The sequence below is a fragment of the Sander lucioperca genome, chromosome 15 (assembly GCF_008315115.2).
Source record: "Sander lucioperca isolate FBNREF2018 chromosome 15, SLUC_FBN_1.2, whole genome shotgun sequence".
Lineage (NCBI taxonomy): Eukaryota > Metazoa > Chordata > Actinopteri > Perciformes > Percidae > Sander > Sander lucioperca.
This window is the reverse complement of record NC_050187.1, coordinates 19531785-19553092: the sequence shown is the minus strand read 5'-3', so window position 1 is coordinate 19553092 and position 21308 is coordinate 19531785. Positions and strand designations below refer to the sequence as shown.

General features: G+C 38.5%; 1 protein-coding gene across 1 annotated transcript in view; it reads left to right on the top strand.

The window, feature by feature from the left end:
- Positions 1–2954: 2954 nt before the first annotated feature.
- hpse2 (heparanase 2) overlaps positions 2955–21308 on the top strand; it is a 55518-nt gene continuing 37164 nt past the window's right edge. The window contains exons 1-3 of the mRNA XM_031305115.2: positions 2955–3597; positions 5600–5754; positions 6523–6684. Of these exons, the coding sequence (XP_031160975.1) occupies positions 3317–3597; positions 5600–5754; positions 6523–6684 (598 nt within the window). The 5' untranslated portion in view covers positions 2955–3316. The remainder of the gene's footprint in view (positions 3598–5599; positions 5755–6522; positions 6685–21308) is intronic.

The following is a 21308-nucleotide window of genomic DNA, read 5'->3' as shown; positions in this document are numbered from 1 at the left end:
AGTCGCAAATATTAGACAGCTTAAATGCTGTTGTTGCTGTTTTGATGTATCCACTAGATGGCAGTATTATCACCTGTTTCAGTGCAGTCCATTCTGTAGTAGTAGGCTATTATACAGTACTGTACATGAAGCCTAGTAGACCTCAGACTTAATACGCGGCATGACGTGTGTGGATTTATTTCTTTGTCATCAAATAACAGTTTTGTTTTCAGAATTCGCGTCCCTTCACAAATAGAATAATTGTTGTAATGTCTCAACACATTTTTAGAAGAATACATTTTGATCCTGCACCTTTAAAATCACACCAAAAACCTGTAGAAATGTTAATATTAAGAAGATTAAATATGAATTCAGAATCAGGAAAATAGGTTATCATTATCACAGTCTTAGTTGTCGTACACTGATCAGCTGCTCTTGAAGTGAAGCACTCATACAGCAGAGTTCAATGACACTATAGCCTGTCGCATTTAGTAGGAGGTAGGAAGGTGTCCTGTCAAGTCTTAAACACTTACACGCTCTTTCTGCTCTGCATCAGTCACACATCCACCATAACATTTGGAGAAAAAGACTTTGCACACAAGAAGATAACAATCTTTAATTTCGTCTTGCCTGCATCGGACATAACCTACAAGAGCACTATCATCCAATTTTAACATTTCACATAACTTCGGACAAAATTTGTTTGCCACTGACTTTTTTTGAAAATCTAACTTAAAAAAATGCCGGAGAATGTAGGCTATTCTAAAAAAAATTAAAGCTGCACTTTCCCTCGTATAACATAATTTATGTCGATAGGCTATATGTCGATGGTAATGATAATAACAGAACACACAGGCCAAATAAACTTTAAAGAAAGAGAATAGATAAATAGAAGAAAATAACTCCTAATGCTCTACAGAACATGTCTGTGTGTTTGGCTAAACATATTACCTTCTCTTAATGGCAGTTGGTCGGTATGTGTGAGTTAATCCATTTCACCATACAATTCCACAGTGATAGCCGACTATTATTCCTGCTACTATTACAGTGTCACAAATCCATAATAATTAGCCTACTAAAAATAAGCGTGGGTATCCCTAACGTAAAATCAAAGTCCAATCAAATTCCACAATAAACACTAAATTTAATCAACACTGATAACAAAATATGTTTTGCTTGTCCGAAGAACAACGCAACTGAATATTACCACTGAACATGTGTCACATGAATAAGAAGGTTTTCGTTCAAACAAAGAATTATATTCAAAACAGGCTGCTGGAATAAATTGGAACATTGCCTGAACCTACGTTTAAAACTACGGATCTTATCTTTATATCTTCTCTTTTTTTTTTTTCATGTAATTCCTTAAAATATTCTGGCCAGCTAAGTGTGTGCAGTCGCGGTGCTGCTTTTATTTATTTTAAATCTGAGCCTCAGATCTGTCCATAAAAAAATTAAAAACTTTCATTTCAACAGTTCCTCAAACCTTCGATCACTAAAAGAGGTCATCCTAATAAAGCTGGTGCAACATACACAGAATATAGTAGTCGATAGAACATAATCACACAAACACACATGTAATTTCCTTTTGAAATATTATACAATTATATTAATGTTTCGTTAGGGTAAAGTTTATTTTTCTTTTCTTTTTTAGAAACTATCGGTGACATGCCAGATGTGTCATAGCACAGTTTAATATTTAAAAGCCAATTCAAGAACTCTAGCCCGTAGCCTATGAATATATAAAAGTTAAATACCTTTCTATTGAAAACAAAAACGTGGGTTATATTAAAACCAGATGTTTCCTATGACGTCTAGCTGAGCCAAAATGACAACATGAAGCAACAGACTCTTGGATTTCTGTTGATTTCTTTTTAGGACGGATAAACAAGAAAATATGCTGCAGGATTACTGTTCATGCTGGTTTCATCTTTGTATCACAAGTGTTTCTAAAGTGTATCTGCACTCAGGAGTGACTCTAAATTGCACCATTTGCCTTTCCGCGTTTAGTTGAAGAATTACCAGAATAGTTTGTACAGATGCGTCATTACAAAACACAGCCTGCTGGATGCTTTTAATGCGTTTAATAGGAACGTTCGTGCGTAAAACCTGAAAAGTTAACAACACACTAGATCATTTTGAGGTTTATTGTAGCCTATTCGTGAGTAGGTGTTATAGGCTGACATGAAAAGATTAAATCGGGCTTTACTCGGTACATTTACTTCTTACGTAGTATGCTGCTCATCTGTTAGACAGCAGTGACCTTAAACGACCACTTGTCGCTACACTGACCGCCGGAGGAGACCTCATCGGATAAATCACAATAGACTACACTTACGTGTTTCTTGCTCACCAGTGCCCCAAAAACATCTTGATCAGTCATATAAAGAGTTTATAAGTGAGTTTAATCTGTAGAAACTTAAATCCCAAATTGGTTTTGAATGTTTTTGAAAATGGGCCAAACTGTTCATGTTGCCATTTCCAAATGTCATTGATCTTTTTATTTTTTAAATGCAGTTGTTTGTCAAACAATGTAAGCACCTACAGTACCCAGGAAAATGAGATATCCTGTTGACAAGATAGTATCTTTTCTCTTTTTGAAGAATGTCTTCTTTTGTTCTCTTGGACTGTGTAGCCTGGAGAGTCTAGGCCTAACATCACTTTTCTGTAGGAATTTTGAATTTACAATATGCACAACATGGCTTACACATTTTTCAAGCTAGAAAGCCTTTTCATTAACATCATCATCAACAACAACAACATCATCATCATCATCATCAGCATCATCACATCAACCTAATAACATGTAACTATGCGCAGCTATTTGTTGATTCTGAGCACTCTTTGAGTTTCAATTTATTGCTGCATTTAAATTTGGTTTTCTCCAAAATATATTTCGATTGTTGTACTAATTAACACATGATTTAAGAAAATGATTGATGATCATTCCATCAGAAAACACTCCTTTATCGTCAATATTTAGAAGAAAATGTGTCCTCACCTCTTAAGAACTACTTTTGTAGTTGTGTGTACTCGTACCTCAGAAAACCTTAGAGGGGCGGTGCTGCCTCCTGTCCTCCTCCCAACTTCTGGCTCTCGCAAACGGGAAGGCTGGCTCGGGGCGTGCGCTCTTGTGAGCAGCTCCCAAAAATACTCAGAGGGGCGGGGGGCAGAAGGGGTGAGACAGCTAGACAGGAAGACAGATCCAGATCGATGAGACCGAGGTAAAGAACCACCATTGAACTTCGCGGCAGGAAAGTTTGTTTAGTTGTTATTCTTCTTCTCACATTTAAGCCTCATTGCGCGCACTGATCCTCCTGCTCCCCAAACCAAGAAGATGCCCAAATCCTCACCGTGTGTATTCCCATGGTCCTCCCTGTGGCTGGCATCTTTAACTACTTTGGTCGTGCAGTCGGTGCTCTCTTCCTCCTACTCTTCTTCTTCCTCCTCTACATATCAGAGAGCTGCAGCCGGTGGGAAGCGACCGGGCTTCATGGAGAGGACGCTGGTTCTCCTGGATGTCAACACCCGCAGTCCGATCAGAGTCCTCAGCGACAACTTCCTTTCTTTGCAGCTGGACCCGTCGATCATCAAAGACGGTTGGCTAGACTTTCTGAGGTACCAAAGAGCTTTTCCTGTTCACCAACAACATCGATCATTGGTGTCCACCTCTAAAATGTTCGTGGCTCTTTTATTCATTACGCACGCAGCCACGTTGTCTGAATTGCCATAGAATGAGCCAGCACGTTCACATTACTGAATGATTATTTAATGACTGGCAAAGTCCAAACTGATCACATAATTGAACAAGTGAACGATTAGCTCAAATGCTATCCATTTCGGGTTTATTGCTGTTAAAGTGCACAATATATCTCTACACAGATAGCCTGAGATGTAGATTAATATTAGACAAAATTGTGTGCCCCTTACCCGTCAACAATGATAAATGTCATTTTCACAAGTCATTACATCTAGTTTCGAGGTTTTATTATTTCCCCTTAAAACAGCTAAAATCCAATTTCACTTGGGTCCAAGGCCACTCGTGTTGTTTTAATGTTCCTTTAGAATGCATGGTGAAATTCAGATTTTCATTCAATTTTGTGACTTTTCACCTCAGTGCATTTCTCAGAACAGTCCAAATGTCACTATGACGCGCATTATGAGACTCTAACCTGCGCCACTGGCACATGTTTCGACCATGACTTATGAATTATGACATTTTAAAATTCCAAACTTGGCAAAATAAATCATCAATAATGTTTACACTAAACTTTGGACTGACAAGACTACTGACTCATCATGTGCTGGATTTGATTTTAGAAAATGTTATTTAGTCTCATTGTTTAGTTCAGCTTCTAAATCACATTGTTATGGTCTGTATCATATTTATCTTATGATCTACAGAAGATGATCTAAAGGGCAAAACATTACATCATTTTGTAAAGTGCATTTCATAAACTGGAAACCATTTTCTTTCAACTAAAAGTGAGGAGCTCACTACTCTGTGCCCAAGTCTTCCCCTCAAATAAAAGAAAACAGTTTAATTATTTTACAATAAAGTCACGGGGACATTTTTAATTTTCAATTCCACAACATCACACGCCATCTCTCTGTCACACAACCTCAACTTTGTTCTGGGTTAGTTGTTTATTGCTCAATCCTTTTATAATAAATATATTAGGCCTATATATATTTACCTTTATCAACTCCAATTTGAGTAATGTTTGATTAGGCTGAAACAACCTAAACAAAAGTCTGTAGGCCTGTCGGCCGTAACTTTATGCATCTTCCGTCATTGTATTGTGTGGAGTTTAAGCCGACTGCCACGTTGGCTGTAATGGAGAAAACCAGTGATTTGCAACAAAATAAAAGTCCTCCGTGTACGTTTATAGCTTTTTCGAAACATTAAAACTTCATATGCACTAGAAGATATTGACCGTGAGACCGTGTTGACAAATTGCCATTTTTACGCTGCATTCATTGTTTCAGGTTCGAGATATATCTATTAGTAAAGCATTATATATAGCCTACTATATTTGTTATCAATTAATGAATTATTTATATATAAAAAATATATATACATATATGTGTGTGTGTGTCTATGTGTCTGTGTGTGTGTGTATGTTTGTGTTTCACTTGCAGAAAGCACACAAAAAATAAGTGAAGAGTGTAGAGTAAAACCTCCGAACATTACGTATGTGTTTTAATCCGTCGTTCCTCAGGTTACACTGTACCTGCTGCAGCTGCTTCCTAATGTTTTTTTCCTCAGGATGACGGATGATGTTGAAGTTGCCTGTTTCTTGGGCCTGCTGATGTTAAAGAGAAAAACTGGGCAGACGTTTTGTGATAGCCCTGTACGTGGTGCTTTAACAGCCACGACAAAAATACTTCATTTGTATCCATCTGTGTTAGGCTATCTTTTTTCATATGTGGAAATAGTAATATGAAATTTAATAAATTGAGTGGAATTAATATTCGCTTCATCGCTTTTCTGCTCCCCCTATGGCCGTGATTATAAATGATAGCCACACATAGGTCTACATAGCATTTCAATAACGCACAGACTCTGTAGCCTACGTCATATTCAATGTGAGTGTCATTCTGTCTTGTGTGTCTGCAGCTCCAAGCGGCTCGTGACCCTAGCGCGCGGCCTGTCGCCTGCCTTTCTGCGTTTTGGCGGAAAGCGGACCGACTTCCTGCAGTTCAACAACCAGAAGAACCTCGCCAAGTTCAGAGGGCCGGGGCCAGACTACTATCTGAAGAACTACGAAGACGGTGATTAGACACGACATTTCTCTTCGTCTACTTGTCTTGTTGTGTATTTTTGACGGACTTTTACAGGATGCGTAGGTGTCTGTTCCCGTGTGTTTCCTCTCTGTCAGACGCACCGAGTTCATTTTAGTGCAGAATTATTATTTCCTCCAAATGCCACGTTTATTTATTTTACATAGCGTCCATTTCCTTGTAAAATAGGTAGGCCTACAGTATGTTGCCAGTTTATTAGGGGCACCTATCTTAAACTTATCTTAAATCTTAACCCGGCCCTAATTAATCCTACCTTCACGAGGGTTGGTATGTTCAATGTTTGATACACCATTTTAGTGAGATGCTTTGTACAATTTACCCTCACTAAATGGGTTGGACAAAATATCAGAAACACCGATCACAATTGGCTACAATTTAATTGCACGTCAAAATACCCCCTCCAAAATGTAGCTCTATATAGAGCACTAAGGATGCTGTTTTTGAAACATTGACTTGATATAACACACATTTGTATTATTTTTCAACAGCATATATTATTATAAACATCTGTTACAAATAACATATTATGTTCTGTTTTCATAAAGTGACAAATGTGTGTTTAAAATGACACAACCTTTTAGGTTTCAACAGGTGGTCGTGGTTTTACTTGCATATTAAAACATGAAGGAACTTGTGATACATAATATGTTTTGATGAAAATAGCAACATAATTTTAACATTGTTCAAATTCATGACAATAAAGTAGCATTAATTTCTTTCATCTATGCCGACTTGCAGATATAGTGCGCAGTGACATTGCATTGGACAAACAGAAGGGCTGTAAACTGGCCAACCATCCTGACATAATGCTGGAGCTGCAGAGGGAGAAGGCTGCCACAACACAGCTTGTCCTGCTGAAAGAGCAACTGTCCAACATCTACAGCAACATTACAATAACAGGTAGGAGATCACACACACACACACACACACACACACACACACACACACACACACACACACACACACACACACACACACACACACACACACACACACAGATTTTGGCTTTGTGGGTCATGCACGTTCATGCAGATGCCTATGTGCACTCACACATGGTTCAAAGCATGCCAATGTAAACCATCAGCTTTCAAAATGACAAATGTAATTTGTAAAAGAGGAATGTGGGGATGGATAGAGGAGTGCAGCAGTAGAGGCTAGTAAACAGAGTACTGACATTTTCACTGGTTACAGTTAACTCAATCTGACCGCAGAAGGAACTCTGGAGTCCTGATTTTGGGTGGGCTGCATTTCTTATCTGTTACAGTGATTGAGTCGGGTGGAAAGGAGGAACTGCAGGAGAAGAGAGTAAATGAGGGATTTGCCTGTTAAAATGACTGTAGTTTTTGGATGTATTGTAGTGAGTGAGTGCATAAAAAGATGGAGTCAGTGTCAGAAATGATTGGTAAACACTGAGTGTTTTTTAGGAGCTGAGAAGTAAAAGTAAATTGGTTGGTTATTAAGGTTATAGAGCATACTTTGAACTTAGAAGACCAAACTAAAGACGGAAGAAAATAGAGGAAGTAATAGTAAAATACAAAATGTTTAACTCTAATCCCTGAGCAATACAAATGGAACTGCATCATTAGAAGAATAAACCTAATGCTATTCCAAGTCTTTACTCCTCTGTTGCCTCTTCATACTTCCTATCTTCTTTAGCATCTTGAAAAGTAGTAGTAGTAGAGTGTCTCTTGGGTGGGCAGCACTTTTTTTCCTAAAAAAGAGAACCATCCAGAACGTAAGTCCCTACAGTCACATTAGCTACAAAAGAGAGCGACACACACTCGCTTGTGGGCGCTCCTGGGCGTGCCTAGCCTACTCCTGGTTGCTTGGCAACAGTAAACAGAAATTCTCTAGTGCTACCTTCAAGCACGTCTTAAAAGTCACTTCAGAGGTATTGTTAAGTCACAAGAACGATGTTTTTGGATTTAAACGCATTTATTTCTCGATAGACGTAACAAAATATGAGATAAAATGCCAAACATATCAGATATATACAGAAATATGATGTCCTGAAGCATTTCCGCCATCTTGAATGATTTTCTTCGACTCGAGCAACCAACGTACATATGTCACGCTGCCCTCACGGTGCCTCACTCCGATTGGCTTTGTTGCTTTGTCGCATCGCTCAGCATTTGCATAAAATAGACTTGTTGTCTATTTTGGCCCCGCCTTGCTTGTGACAGCGGCAAGCTCTTCGCTTGTCGCTGGCAAACGGCCACTCCCATTGAAAATGAATGGCAGCCTGTCGCTTTGTCGCGGCGTCTTGTAGCTAATGTGACTGTAGGGTTAAGGCTGAAGAAATCCTGGAAAAATAATTCCAACCAAAGAGAATACATTAATTTGTTGTGCTATCTGACTGGGAGTAAAGGTCAGATTTGGAAAGCGTTTAAATAGTTAAAAGTTTATATTAATGTACACTGTAAATCCAGAGAAATATGAAATATTTGGCCATGCATTTTCAAAAGACTGATGAATTGCGTAAAACAAAGAATCCAAATCTACCTCAAGTGAACCCAGTTGGATCTGTCACTAATATATTTGGTTATTATACACACAGAACCAGTGGCCTCGTATGAGTGGGTTTGCAATGTGTTCTCCATGTTTTCAGAAGGGCTCGCTTCCCTGGAGTGACTGCACAGTGTTTTGCTGTATAAGTGATTTATGTGAAACAACATCTATTGGCTGCGTATCTTCAGATACTCTCAAGTGCAACAGTCAAAACATGGCCTTGTTGCATTTATCAAAGTAGGAAAATACATAGAAGACGTATTTGGACCTGCTCGTGTGAGGGGTGAGTTCACATGTTCAGTTCAGGAGTCATGTATAATTTAGTTCTACAAGGCTCTATGACCCTTACATTCTTTAATTTTGTAGCCACAGGAACGTCAGGATGTTCCATGTAGGCCCAGCATTTTCAAATGTTCACATTCGACTTTCTAAAAAATCAAACATATTTTTTATCAAGCATGCTGATAGTGATTATGTGATAATATTTTTGGGTTGTTTTTGATGGTGTTTACATAAACAACATTTTTTAGAAACAGCACAGGCAGAAACATTAATGTGGATATGATAGCCAGGCAGGTAGAGACATGCATGGTTTATTTCATTCAGCAGTCATATAAGTACAGAAAATGATATTGCGTGACTATCATACTGCCTTTAAAACAGGCAAAAGACAGTATTGAAACTACCTTACAAAACTACAATAACCCAGACAATATCTAGTCCTAAATTAGTTATCATTATTATCTAAATTGTTGTATATTGGTAAAAATTAGGGGTCAATCGATTAAAAAATTTAATCTAATTAATGTGATTAATTAATTGAAATTAATCACATACATAATTAACGGTGCCTGAACCGATACTTTTTAAGAAAGTAATAAAAGAAAAGAAAAAAAAAGGGTACTAAACAACAGTTGGTGACATTAAAGAACGGCTTATTTATTGCTAAGGCCATATGGTCAAAATTAAATGATTTAATAATAATGTATAACAATAACAATAACTTATTTCACTAGTAAATTGCTGTTGAACGACAAAAACAACCACCAGATGGGAAATGGACATTTACAATAACTTCAAATGCACCACGAGGCTGTAGTTTACCAGTTTCATTGAACGCACCGTCTGTGTTGTTTTTCTGACGGCAGCTACAGATTGTTACATACCGGTGTTGAATCCTCTTTACTCTTTAACTTTACACCGTTTAGCGTTAGCTGTCAGCATTTTAACCATGTTTAATCCAGCTACTAGCTAGCGGTAGGCTAACGTTAGCTGCTGTTGAGTATAGTGTTGACTAGCGTCACGTGCAGCGGTGTTTGTGTTCCCTGTATCGTCTTCAGAGCATCAGAGAGAAGCGTAGACATATCAGTGGCACCAGATTTCGGTAGCCAGGGTTGGCAGGAAGAAGATTTTTACAAGTAAATGTTCCAATTAATGATCCAGGCAGCACATTCTCGTCTTCCTCCTTCATTTTACAGTCCAATGGTGGCTAGAACGGCTCCGGGTCAAACGTCAATATGGAATGGATTAATCTGCGTTATTTTTTTTAACGCGTTATTTTTTCTCAGATTAATTAATCGAAATGAATGCGTTATTTTGACAGCCCTAGTAAAAATTAATGTAAACTAACAAAACCATGGTAGATACAACTAGCCTCTGTTTTACAGATGTGGTATCGCTCTGTTTCTCAAAATTTAGACCACGTTTTCCATAAACCCTGCTGCTTCCTAACCTGACATGCCAGATGGTTTGTTACACAGAACCATCTGAGAAGCTGTCATTGGAAACTGTTTGGAAAAGGGCAGGCACTTAAAAAATACTTGGCGGGTAATTGGATGAAGCATCTGTCAGTCTATCATTAGCTAACTTCAACGAATCAGATCAACGAACCACTTGAGCGAGATTTTTTTCATCAAGGAAAGCCTTTGGTGCCTTTCTTTGCTCTTCTTTCAATGAAGAATTATTTAGGGATTATTGTTGTATGAGTCTATACATTGTTTTTTAGGAAAACCCTGCATAGTTTACCTTTAAGCTTATTCTACTCTTGTGCAGACTCAAATTACTTTGGTTAAATTCCTAAAATTGAAATGTAAATATTTAAACTGACTTCACAGGTGGCAATATGATGAAATATAAGTTGAAAATATTGATGCAATAAAACTTATGGTGATAATGAATCACAACTGAATGTTATTTTCCCCCACACTAGACATTTTTGCATCATTTTACTGATTGATTAGGACCCTATGGATGTTTTTTTTTAAATGTGAACTCCTGGTGTGATGGTTCCTATTAAGGGGTACAAGTAGAGTTGAGAGACAGACGCCTTGCTGTTTTTGAGCAGGTGCCATAGTTATTATCAGACTGGTTGGCTGGGAGTGGGGGACGAAGCCAAGCAGAAGGACTTTATTTACCCAAAGCTGATTTACTGTGAAGTGTTCTCACAGAGACGCTCATTCTTTCCAGCAAAGACACAAACTGCAGGTTTGCCCCCTGGGAAATGCTGTTCAAAAGTTTGAAGGATATTTTTCCAAGATTATTTGTGAAGGTGGAGAAGCTGTTTTCTTTGTACGGTACAAACAGTTATCCGTGGTGGAATCTAACATACATTGACTGTTTAAATAACTCACCTGGATAAGCACTGATGATGCTAAAAAAAGAGAGTGTGAACATGTTTGTACCATGGTCTTATTAGTACACTCACTAGCATGTTGTGTAAACTCTCTGTGGTTGAGAGTAACAGGGGTACAGAGGCACTAGGGATGTGTGTTTAAATATGGTCTGGTAACAATCAGCCAAGATTCTGTGTGTGTGTGTGTGTGTGTGTGTGTGGGGCAGTAGGTGTTTAAAGGACCTTTAACAGTCTCGTTCCAACCCTTTCCACTCACCACTGTCTGACTTTTGACCTAGGCTTGTTAGAGCTATCAATAATGGTGTGCCACTCCAAGCTCACACGCACGCGCGCGCGCGCGTGCACACACACACACACACACACACACACACACACACACACTTTCACTTGAGAAAATACCCCAAGCAAGCAGGGTCAGGATCATCTCATGTCTCTCTGCAGAAGTATATCCCTCCATCAGGCATCACTTCGTCAGTTCTCTCTTCTTTTCCTCTGCCTCCATCACTTCCGTCTTCTCCACAACTTAACACCTCTGCCTCATTTTCTCTCTCATGTTTACTGTTAGTTTAGCTGTGTATATTGTGACTTCATGTGAAAGTCCTATGTTTATTTGACACTTCAGCGAATGAGGCAGTTAATCCGTTCAACTTGTGACCTCAAAGGCCTCGTCCGTGTGTTTAAGGTTTCAAAGGATAAACACAACTCAATTTAGGAATTCCTATACTGTGTTATTCTTGTAGTCTAAGGCCAGCCGATCAATATTTGAGAACACGGACAAGAAGAAAATCCTCCCAAAGCAGAGAAACTGGAGATGCAAGAGTCAAACATAGGATGTTTTCAGTTATAAGGTCTGCAGCTGCTCGTGAGACAGTGAATAAGAAACGTGTTTTGCTATTTCTGTTGGAAGTATCAAGGAATTCTCTTTAAATGTTTTCTTTGATTTTTTAAGAGATAGGAAACATTGTGCACACCTGAAAAACGATACATTATTTAATTAGTTGGAGCAAAAGACTCTGTTTATGTATCTAGCTTTAAATTGCTGCACTAACAGAAAAAGCTGCATCATCATGCCTACACAATGTTATATGGTAGATAAAAGCCTTAAAGGACAATTCCGGCGCAAAACGAACCTAGGGGTTATTAACAGATGTGTACCCACTCTGTCCCTCTCTGGGACATGTTTTCATGCTAATCGGATGTGTTTGTAGCTTGAAAGACGCTAGCGCGGACCGCTGATTAGCTTACAACGCTAGTATTCGGGGCACAGGGAAAGTAAAAACAAATCGCTATTTTGTACCACTAAAAAAGCTCAAAATATCACCAAACTTCAACGGTAGCATAATGAGGGTACCTACATGTTAACTGAAGCGTTAAGAACTTTGTAAGTGTACAGACAGTTTATTGAAAAGATAGATTATAAAGACACTCGCGTTCATGTTTACATGCCGCCGCCGTCTTAAAAACCAGTCATGACTTACAGCTGGCGATGCAAACTAAAATCAAAAGCAATTTGCTCAATATATCTGAAATAATCGCACTCTGCATAACTTGTCTAGTGTACTTACTCAGTGGATAACTGTCCATCTGGTCCCTCCGGTCTGGGTCGCTGTCTCCAATTTATTTTCAGGACATGGAAAAAAGTTTCAAGTACAGCTCTGTTTATCAGAAAGGGGAAATCTTCAGACTGTACAAAACACTGCGTCTCTTGGTTGTCGCGACGCAACAGGTCCCACTCCGTGCAACACAGACACTCCTGTTCGGTGGCCATAGCTTCACAATGTCCGCAGGTAAACCACCGGTTTCCCGAAGTCCGAGGCTGTGTTGCGGCATTGACTACCGGTAGCTCTCTCTCTCGTAGCCCTTTCATGGAGCTCCCGCAGCTCTTCGTTCAATAAACTGTCTGTACACTTACAAAGTTCTCAATGCTTCGGTTAACATTTAGGGACCCTCCTTATGCTACCGTTGAAGTTTGGTGATATTTTGAGCCTTTTTAGTGGTATAAATAGCAATTTGTTTTTACTTTCCTTGTGACCCGAATACTAGCGTTGCAAGCAAATCAGCGGTCCGCGCTAGCGTCTTTCAAGCTACAAACACATTCGATTAGCATGAAAACATGTCACAGAGAGTGACGGAGTGGGTACACATCTGTTAATAACCCCTAGGTTTGTTTTGCGCCGGAATTTTCCTTTAATGTCTACATATGTCCAACATTTAGAGTTCCTTCACATATGTACAGTAAGGAACAAAATAAATAAGTCATACTACAGTATGTATTAGTACAAGCAACCTCATAAATAAGGAAAAAAAATAAGGACAGCTTTATATTATGATTATAAATACAAAAAAGAACAAGATTAGGAGAGTCTAGCTGCAAGGTTTTGTTTGGGATTTTTAATTGGAGGTAAATTCACAAGTTGGACACTGGAGTAATGTTGCTGTTGGGCAGTTATATTAAAGTTTTTGGACACAGGCAGCTACTGGACATCAATAGAGGAGGGGTAGCCATCTGGATGAGATGGAGGGGCTAAGTAGGCCATCTTCCCCGGGGAGGTGCTGCAGTAACCTACATTGGAGGCAGGATTTTTGAATGGAACAGAGCCAAGTTAATGGACAGAAAAACACACATTTTGTAAAACAGAAATGTAAATAAATCTATCATCCTGCAACAATCTAAACTTCAAAATAGCTGGTTGTTATGGGTCATCTTGATATTTCTGGTTATCTGCTATGTGGAAGTTAAAGTAGTAGTACTTTAAATCAATGGATTCCCCTGCAGAAACTACAGCAGAGCACAGAATAGCCAGTGTGGCTGTGTGTTGGTATGAGATTTATCAATAGATTTATAATAGATGGTAGTGACGCTAAGCTAACAAAGTGCACAGGAGGCTGGTTTGACACCACATGATCCACAAGGTCATACTTTTATTGATATCCTAAGTTTTGGTTAAAGGGCATCACATAAATGAGCAATATTTTAATGTTACATGATTCAGATGTCAGCTTCATGATTAGGCAGATGGTATGCAGCCTGACATCATAATTTACTTTCCTCTTTCTCTTTTTCTCTTTCTTGTCTGATCTCACGTGTGTAGAATCAAGGGCAGGCCCTTAAAAAAATAATCGGTATATTGGGTGAAGCATCTGTCTATCACCGTCCATGATGGGCTAACTTCAACCAATGAAATCAACGAACACAACACCTTTTCGATCGAGAGAAGCCTTCAGTGCCGTTCTTTGCTCTCCTTTTAATGAAGAAATACTTTCCAGCTCTGATATAACTGATGTATTACAGCATCTATGCTAACATTTTTAGGAGCCAAAATTGTTGTTTTGAACAAATAGTCGCCTCTCCGTCTCGTTACACCAAATCATAAATGCCAGTAGCTCCTCACAGGACGCTAATTGGTCCAAACCACGGTGGTTGGGACACAAACGCATTATTTGAAGCCTGACAAGATGGATTTTCATGCTTCATGATCAGGCAGATGGTATGCAGCCTAACATCATGATTTAGACTCTCCTCTTTCTCTCCTTCTTAGTCTGATCTCACGTGTATAGTATCAAGTGACAGAAATGTTTACTGTGTCTAATCAGTTGTTAGGTTTAAGTAAACATTGCTGAGAGTACATCAGACACTAATACCTGAGCTCCTCTCTTTGAACTGACACAGAGGCGCAGCAGTCACAGCCAGAAGCCTCTTACTGAGAGCTGCAGGGCTCCATTGAAAGGAAACCTGAGAAGAATGACAAAATAGAAAAGTGTGAAGCAATACTAATGTAACCCTGCTTTCACAACAAACGTGCAAGTGCAACAGAGCAAAGCCGTTATTTTTAACTGCGGTAGTGGCTATAAGCTCCTCAGCCGCAGCACAAGCCGAGAGTGCAGAGTGGCACACTGTCCACCAGGTTATTGTGGTAAAGTTGATAAATTCTAGTGATGGGCGTGAGTAATCGATCCTTCCTTGAGTACTTGCCGTTATAAGGGAACTCGAGGGGTTAATGAGGAAACTCGAGCTCTTAGCTTTTTTTTGTCGTTAGAATTTGAACGCCAACATTATGAATAAAGCTTTGAATTATTCAGTACAGCCCTAATGGTAACTGTGACTGTTTTGATTGAAAATAAGCATTATGTTTCACATGTTGTGCATTGTTATTGCTGCTGCCATGCTCTTTCAGATGTGTTCTAAAAATAGATTTCCCTCCACGAGGAATCGATAAGCCCCTCAAGTAATTCATGCGATCACTTGACCTGGGAAAACATTACGGGTGCCCATCGCTATTTTCATTGAATTTTTGAGCCCACATGTGCTGACCTCCAGGATGTGGGTTCTGGCATTGACAGGAGGTGAATCTGCAGCTCACGATGGATACAATAATGAAGAAGGCTCAATGGAAATTCATATCCTTTGACAAAAGCTATTATGAGTCACTAAACATGACATTGAGAGCGGCAGAAGGTTAAACATCTGGAAAGACAAATATTAGAAGCAGGCACAGAAATGGGATTTTGCTTAACATATGTGAATGGCTTGAATGTTTTCATCAAAACAAACAGGCACAGCTGTCTAAAGTCAGAGAGCCTCTAGTTATAACTTTCTGTTTTACTCATTTGACTCCAAACATATTTTCTTGCAACAGTGGGTAACATGCTTCATCCTTCCTATTAGTTTTGCTATATCACTCCTCCCAGCCTTTATCCTCTTTCTTTAATATCATGTTCAAATCTATTCTGTAAGGAAGAAGTAGAATTATTTCTTCAACATATGCCTTATCTCCTTGGTTTAAAATTCCCTCAGTGAATATGCCCACACACTCACTTGCAAGGTGTGAATTGTGATGGATTCAGTTTTTCGTGTTGCAGCTGCCTCAGTACCCTGTTCATCTCCAGTTCACTACTGAATGCAGATTTATGAGAATTTTTCCTGCCAAGTTTCACACTGTAACACTGCAGTACAGCCAGTTGCCATCACGGCAGAGAATGGATATAATCTGCTTTGATTTGTTGATATCCATAATGATAATATTGGATATGAGCAGTCATTGTGGATCTTGGAAAGTAAAGTGGTAAAACAAAGAACATTAAAGATTGTGTGTATGTTTTTACATATTACGGATTTCCCCGACTGTTTGCTTTACTGTACTTTTTAAAGGAAAGAACATGGAAACCTGCTGTGCTGTACTGCCAACAACTGAGTGAATCAAAACTCATAAATCTGCCTTAAACAGAATGCCCATGGTTTCTATACAAATACATAACACTTTGGAACATCATCAAATACATACAGTGATTGGAAACAGTGGTTCCAAACAATGAGTTATTCAACAGAGATTTTCTTGTCTCTGACATGTCCACACAATTACGTGAAGTAAAATGAATATTTACCAATTACAATGGATTTTAGATGTTTGTTTTGAAGAGAGGTTTTGTATTAATCTCACAAATTAGTAATTCAATATTAATGTAATGTCCTTCTTTCTATTTTAGCGTTTTTTTATTATCTTTTGCTTCCATAATTTAGTCAATTTTAACTAAACAATTATGTATACATTAAGTCAATGTTTAATTTATTTGAGATGCAAGAGTCATTCTAAAATTTCCCTTGGGATGAATAAAGTATCTATCTATCTATCTATCTATCTATCTATCTATCTATCTATCTATCTATCTATCTATCTATCTATCTATCTATCTATCTAGATTATTCTTGTTTTTATCACATTCTTTCCTGTTTAAATAATTGACAAAGAGAAAAGGAACATGAACAGGAGGAGATATGCAATGGGTCTTTGGTCAGACATGAAAAGAGATTGCTGATACAAACGGCAAGCTGAAGTAAAACTAAGACAAGCCTAGGAATCCATGAAAATACCAAGTTGACCTTTTAAACGAGCTAGGCTTGCCATTGCAAATTGGCTTCGGTCTCTGCTCAGTTTGGTTTTAGGGTTTCATGGCAAATTATTTCTCGGCATTAGGCCTAGTTAAATTATTACAACAATCAAAACATTGATGACCATATACTGCCGTGAAAAATTGCCAAACAGGCGGCTGGCACAAACCAAGCACAACAAATTGAAATCTGGTGGAGGAACACCAAAGACAATGGCTACCTAAGTCTGACCATCGGCGCTAAACCCATCTACTGAACAAAACAAACGCTTACGTACAAAACAATGAAATTCTTATAACCCCAACATAGTACATTTGAACATGAAATCATGAAAACTTCATCATTTGCACAGTTGAGCTAAATTTCTGCGCTAAATCAATCTATTGCTTAAATTGTATCTCATCTGCGGATATTCGTCTGTGTGAAACAAGACATGCTCATTTGTTTTGTGTATTAATTCAAAACCATCTTTGCAACTAAACTTCCCTGCAGTAAAGTGCATTTGTGGTTTTCAAAGATTTAGTTTGCTTCATTTGTCCTCTCGGCCACCATGTGCATCTGTTTAGCACAGTTATGTTTAAAGTCCTGTTCGCTTTTAAGTGCATCTCTAATAAGAATCATTCCTTAAATAACTTGTATGATTAGATTACTCATGTTCAAGTACTCTTAATTTCTGCGGTGCACTACAGTTTCACACATGGAGGCTTTTTACAATGTAACACAGAGTAGTAGTAGTAGTAGTAGTAGTATCTAAGTAGTATTTTCAGACAAGAGCTCTGTCAGAACATGAATACAATAAATCTTATATCCTGCCTGTGTTTGGCTGAATTTATTACATGCATTTATTTTATCTTACCTGTCAGTTTACAATTATCAGCAGTGATGTAAGCTCAGTGTGACAAACTCTTGATTGCCATATTGCCTGCTGTTTTCCCTTACTCTTTTCACATGGCCTGGACAGATCCAGAAGTGTCTGTTTTTCCTTCATTGAAAGAATACCTAGAGTGTTTAAATCATGGATGGACATAATGTGTAATTCCATGTGTTTGCAATATGCCTCGAGACAAGTGCCAGCAACCTGCAAACGAATGTCATTTTAATAGCCTGATGCATGGGAAATGTTTGAAAGCAGTCCTTCCTCTTCTATGATTGTTTGGCATGACATCCAACCTCCACATTTTTCCTCAGAACTGTAGAAAACATACGTTTTGTGTCAAATTTCAAGTCATGGCACAGTGTTCTTGACTGCTCTGAACCAGTTCGTACCAATGGGATGGACCTGTAGCAGGAATGCTGGTACCTCTTTTGTGTGTGCGTGTGTGTGTGTGTGTGTGTGTGTGTGTGTGTGTGTGTGTGTGTGTTTCAGTTTTGTATGGGTCCAGATGAAGTTGTTATCCTGAGGGGAAACATGCCGCCTTAATTACCAGCGAGACACATTTTATTTCCTTAATTTGACTCTCAGGCTGTCATCCGTTATTTATGAGATTGCTGCCCTGTGTGTGTGTGTGTGTGTGTGTGTGTGTGTGTGTGTGTGTGTGTGTGTGTGTATACCTGTCCATATGTATTCATTGTGTGTAAAGTTTGTACTGAACGTAGGGGCTAGGAAGCTGTAACCACTGTTTAGGGATGTGATTTGACCTAGTGTTTAAGAATGTTACGCTAATGTTTCTTCTTTCAACTACTTACACTGGAATTTAACACACTCATTAGCGTCACATAAATGTTTGCAGCATTTCTGCATGCGTGTGGTGTGGGTGGGTGTTCAAGGAGTCTCCTTTTCCTTGTAGTGAGAGAGAATACAGTGTAGTAGTCATCATCATCCATCATCAGTAATTATCAGAAGAATTCAGTACATTTGTTAGCATGAATAGAATAATAAAATTGTTTTTATATTATATATCTTTTCATATAAAACTTTTTCTCTGACTAAGATTCACTTAGGGATGTTTTCTCTGCACTCCTAACGCTTTCCTTGTAACCCCGTTTCTTAGAAATTAAGGGTATATAATACTAATTTGCAACAGCAAATTTGTTCAGTAAGAAACATAACGTCACAAAAATTCATTTTTTTTAATCAAATGTGAATTTGTAATGCATGTATCTGCAAAGTCGCAAAATGTATCTGAGCTTAACATCGGGATATGTACTTTGCGTCCTTCCTCTTTCTTCACCATAATCTGTTCCTCATCTAGTTTGTATCCAGCATGGTATACTTCGCTTCGCTTAAGTTTTTTTGTCATAGTTTGAACAGTTTGTTTTCATCAAATATATTGTTTCTTTCTTCTCCTTTAAATCATTTCACTGAATGTGTGAGTTTGCCTACTTAATGAGGAAATGCAGTGTTCAGCACCAGGGACATTAATCTCACTGGTACATTCCCCCCCCATATATTACTGTAAACTCCAGAAAATGTTGCTTGCATAAGACTTTGGCATGATTCTATTCTGGCCACTTGTGAATCCTCTTTAATTCTTCTCTTTTTTTCACTTGGAGCATATGGCTTGTGGGATTGTGTTGGACCTTGTCAGGGGCCATCTATCACTCTATGGTGTCCTGCTGAGTTGGAGATTCAAAGTGTGGCTCTCAGCCCTCAAAATCGGAAAAACAAGAGCGAGAGGGAACAAAGTTAGAGAGAGAGGGAAGGGAAAGGGGGATTGAAGGAGTGATAAGTTAAATAACAGCAACATACATGGGGGGAAAAGCGGAGGTGTAAAAAGAGCAAAGAAAGAACAAAATATGGAGATGAGTAAAACATTTTTCTTCATATAAGACCAACAAAGACTGTTTTCAGTTTTTTTTCTGAACCGATATTTTTACCTTCCCAGCCAGCTCTGGCAGTTCAGACCCGTCGACCCAGTCGACACCTGAGGTGTAAAACTGTGCCTTCAAGGTTGAGCAAAGCTATAAGTGCTCAGGGTTCAGTAGCTTCACACTAGTTAGACTCGCCAACAGCCTCAGAGCACAAATAACATCTTCAGAGCTCTCTTAAGAAAACATCTTAAAAAAAAAGGGTGTTTCCAAAAAACTTTCACAAGCCACTAACTTTGAAATTTGCGTCAATTTCTGGTAAACTCAAACAGATGGAAAACAGAACAGTGCATGTTTTAAATATACAAAAAGTGCATATTTCTAAATGTGACTGACTACTTTTATTGTTTTTGGTGTATTTATATTTCAATAGATGAAAAATATTCTCGGTTGCATTCATATCAAATCTGATTTTCTCTTTTCTTTTTTTTTTATTGACAAAACCAACAACATACAAAACTCTCGTAGGGGAAAGAAAATATCTATGACTAGATTCAATACAAATGTTGTCAATTTACAAGTAAGACTTACCTAAGCAAAAAAAGACAAAATCAAAACAAAAAGGGAGGAATTACTTAAAAATTGGTGGAGTTAGTGGAGAAAATAAAATCAACATTTAGGAGCGGCACACAAGGGAATAAATCGGATTTTCTCTAACACTGTATTGAACAGCTTTTACATTGTTCTCTATGTAAAATCAACAAAGAAAAAAACCCTCAATAATTGACAAAACATGTCTTTCCTTGTTGAAGGGATGTGAAAAAGACTAAAGCTCTACCTGCTCCAGAGGCATCGCTTCTGGCTGTGACTGACCTCTGACCCGACACATAAAACAATAACATGTATGTGCCTCAGAGGGATTTCTGAAGAAGCTACCCCATCATTATTCTGTGTGTGAGATGGTGTCTGAAGAGCTCTGAAAACAGCTGTACAACTGAAAGTTAAAATGATTTCAATGAGCATGAGACACATTACTTACAAAGAGGTGTTTTTGTCCTCTAGTATCTGCTGTGTCACCATAGGGTCTTGGGTCTTGAAGATGGTAAGATAGCTAGAGATGGTGAATTCAGACAGAATATTAATGAGGTGAGGATGGATGACAGATGGAAAAAGTGGCCTTAATAATGCCGCAGTAACCTGTATGTTCTTCACCAAAGCTGCATTTAAGCTCAAATTAAGGACAAGGACATTTTTCCTCCACTAACTAAAATCGGTGTCTCACTAGTCATGTTTTTTGTCAAGCGAATTTTAAGCAAACTTTTAAAATGTCGCAAATAAGAAAAAAAGTTGACGTTACGCATTGTTGTAGATTGCAGACCGGTTTGCTAAATCAAAGAGTTTAGAAGCTAAGTTTTTTGGCTAAATGGAGAGAGGTAGCATTGTACAAGTTGGCAACTGTACAGAATACAGGGTTGTGGCAGAGACATTTGGTGTCAGTAAGACAACCGTACACCGCTGTGTAAACCCGGTGTGCAGGGCCATACGATTCAAGCGGTTGAACCAATTCTTCAATTTAACCGACGAGCAACATCTCCTGACACATCTGCACGGCTTCTTTGTTGGCACTGGGTGATCTGTTACAGAACCATATTGGTTCAGTGTTTTGCACATAATTGCACATAAGTTCTACATTTAGTGAATGCTGCTGCTCATAATGAAGTGCTTCTGATTCAAAAAGATCATGATCAA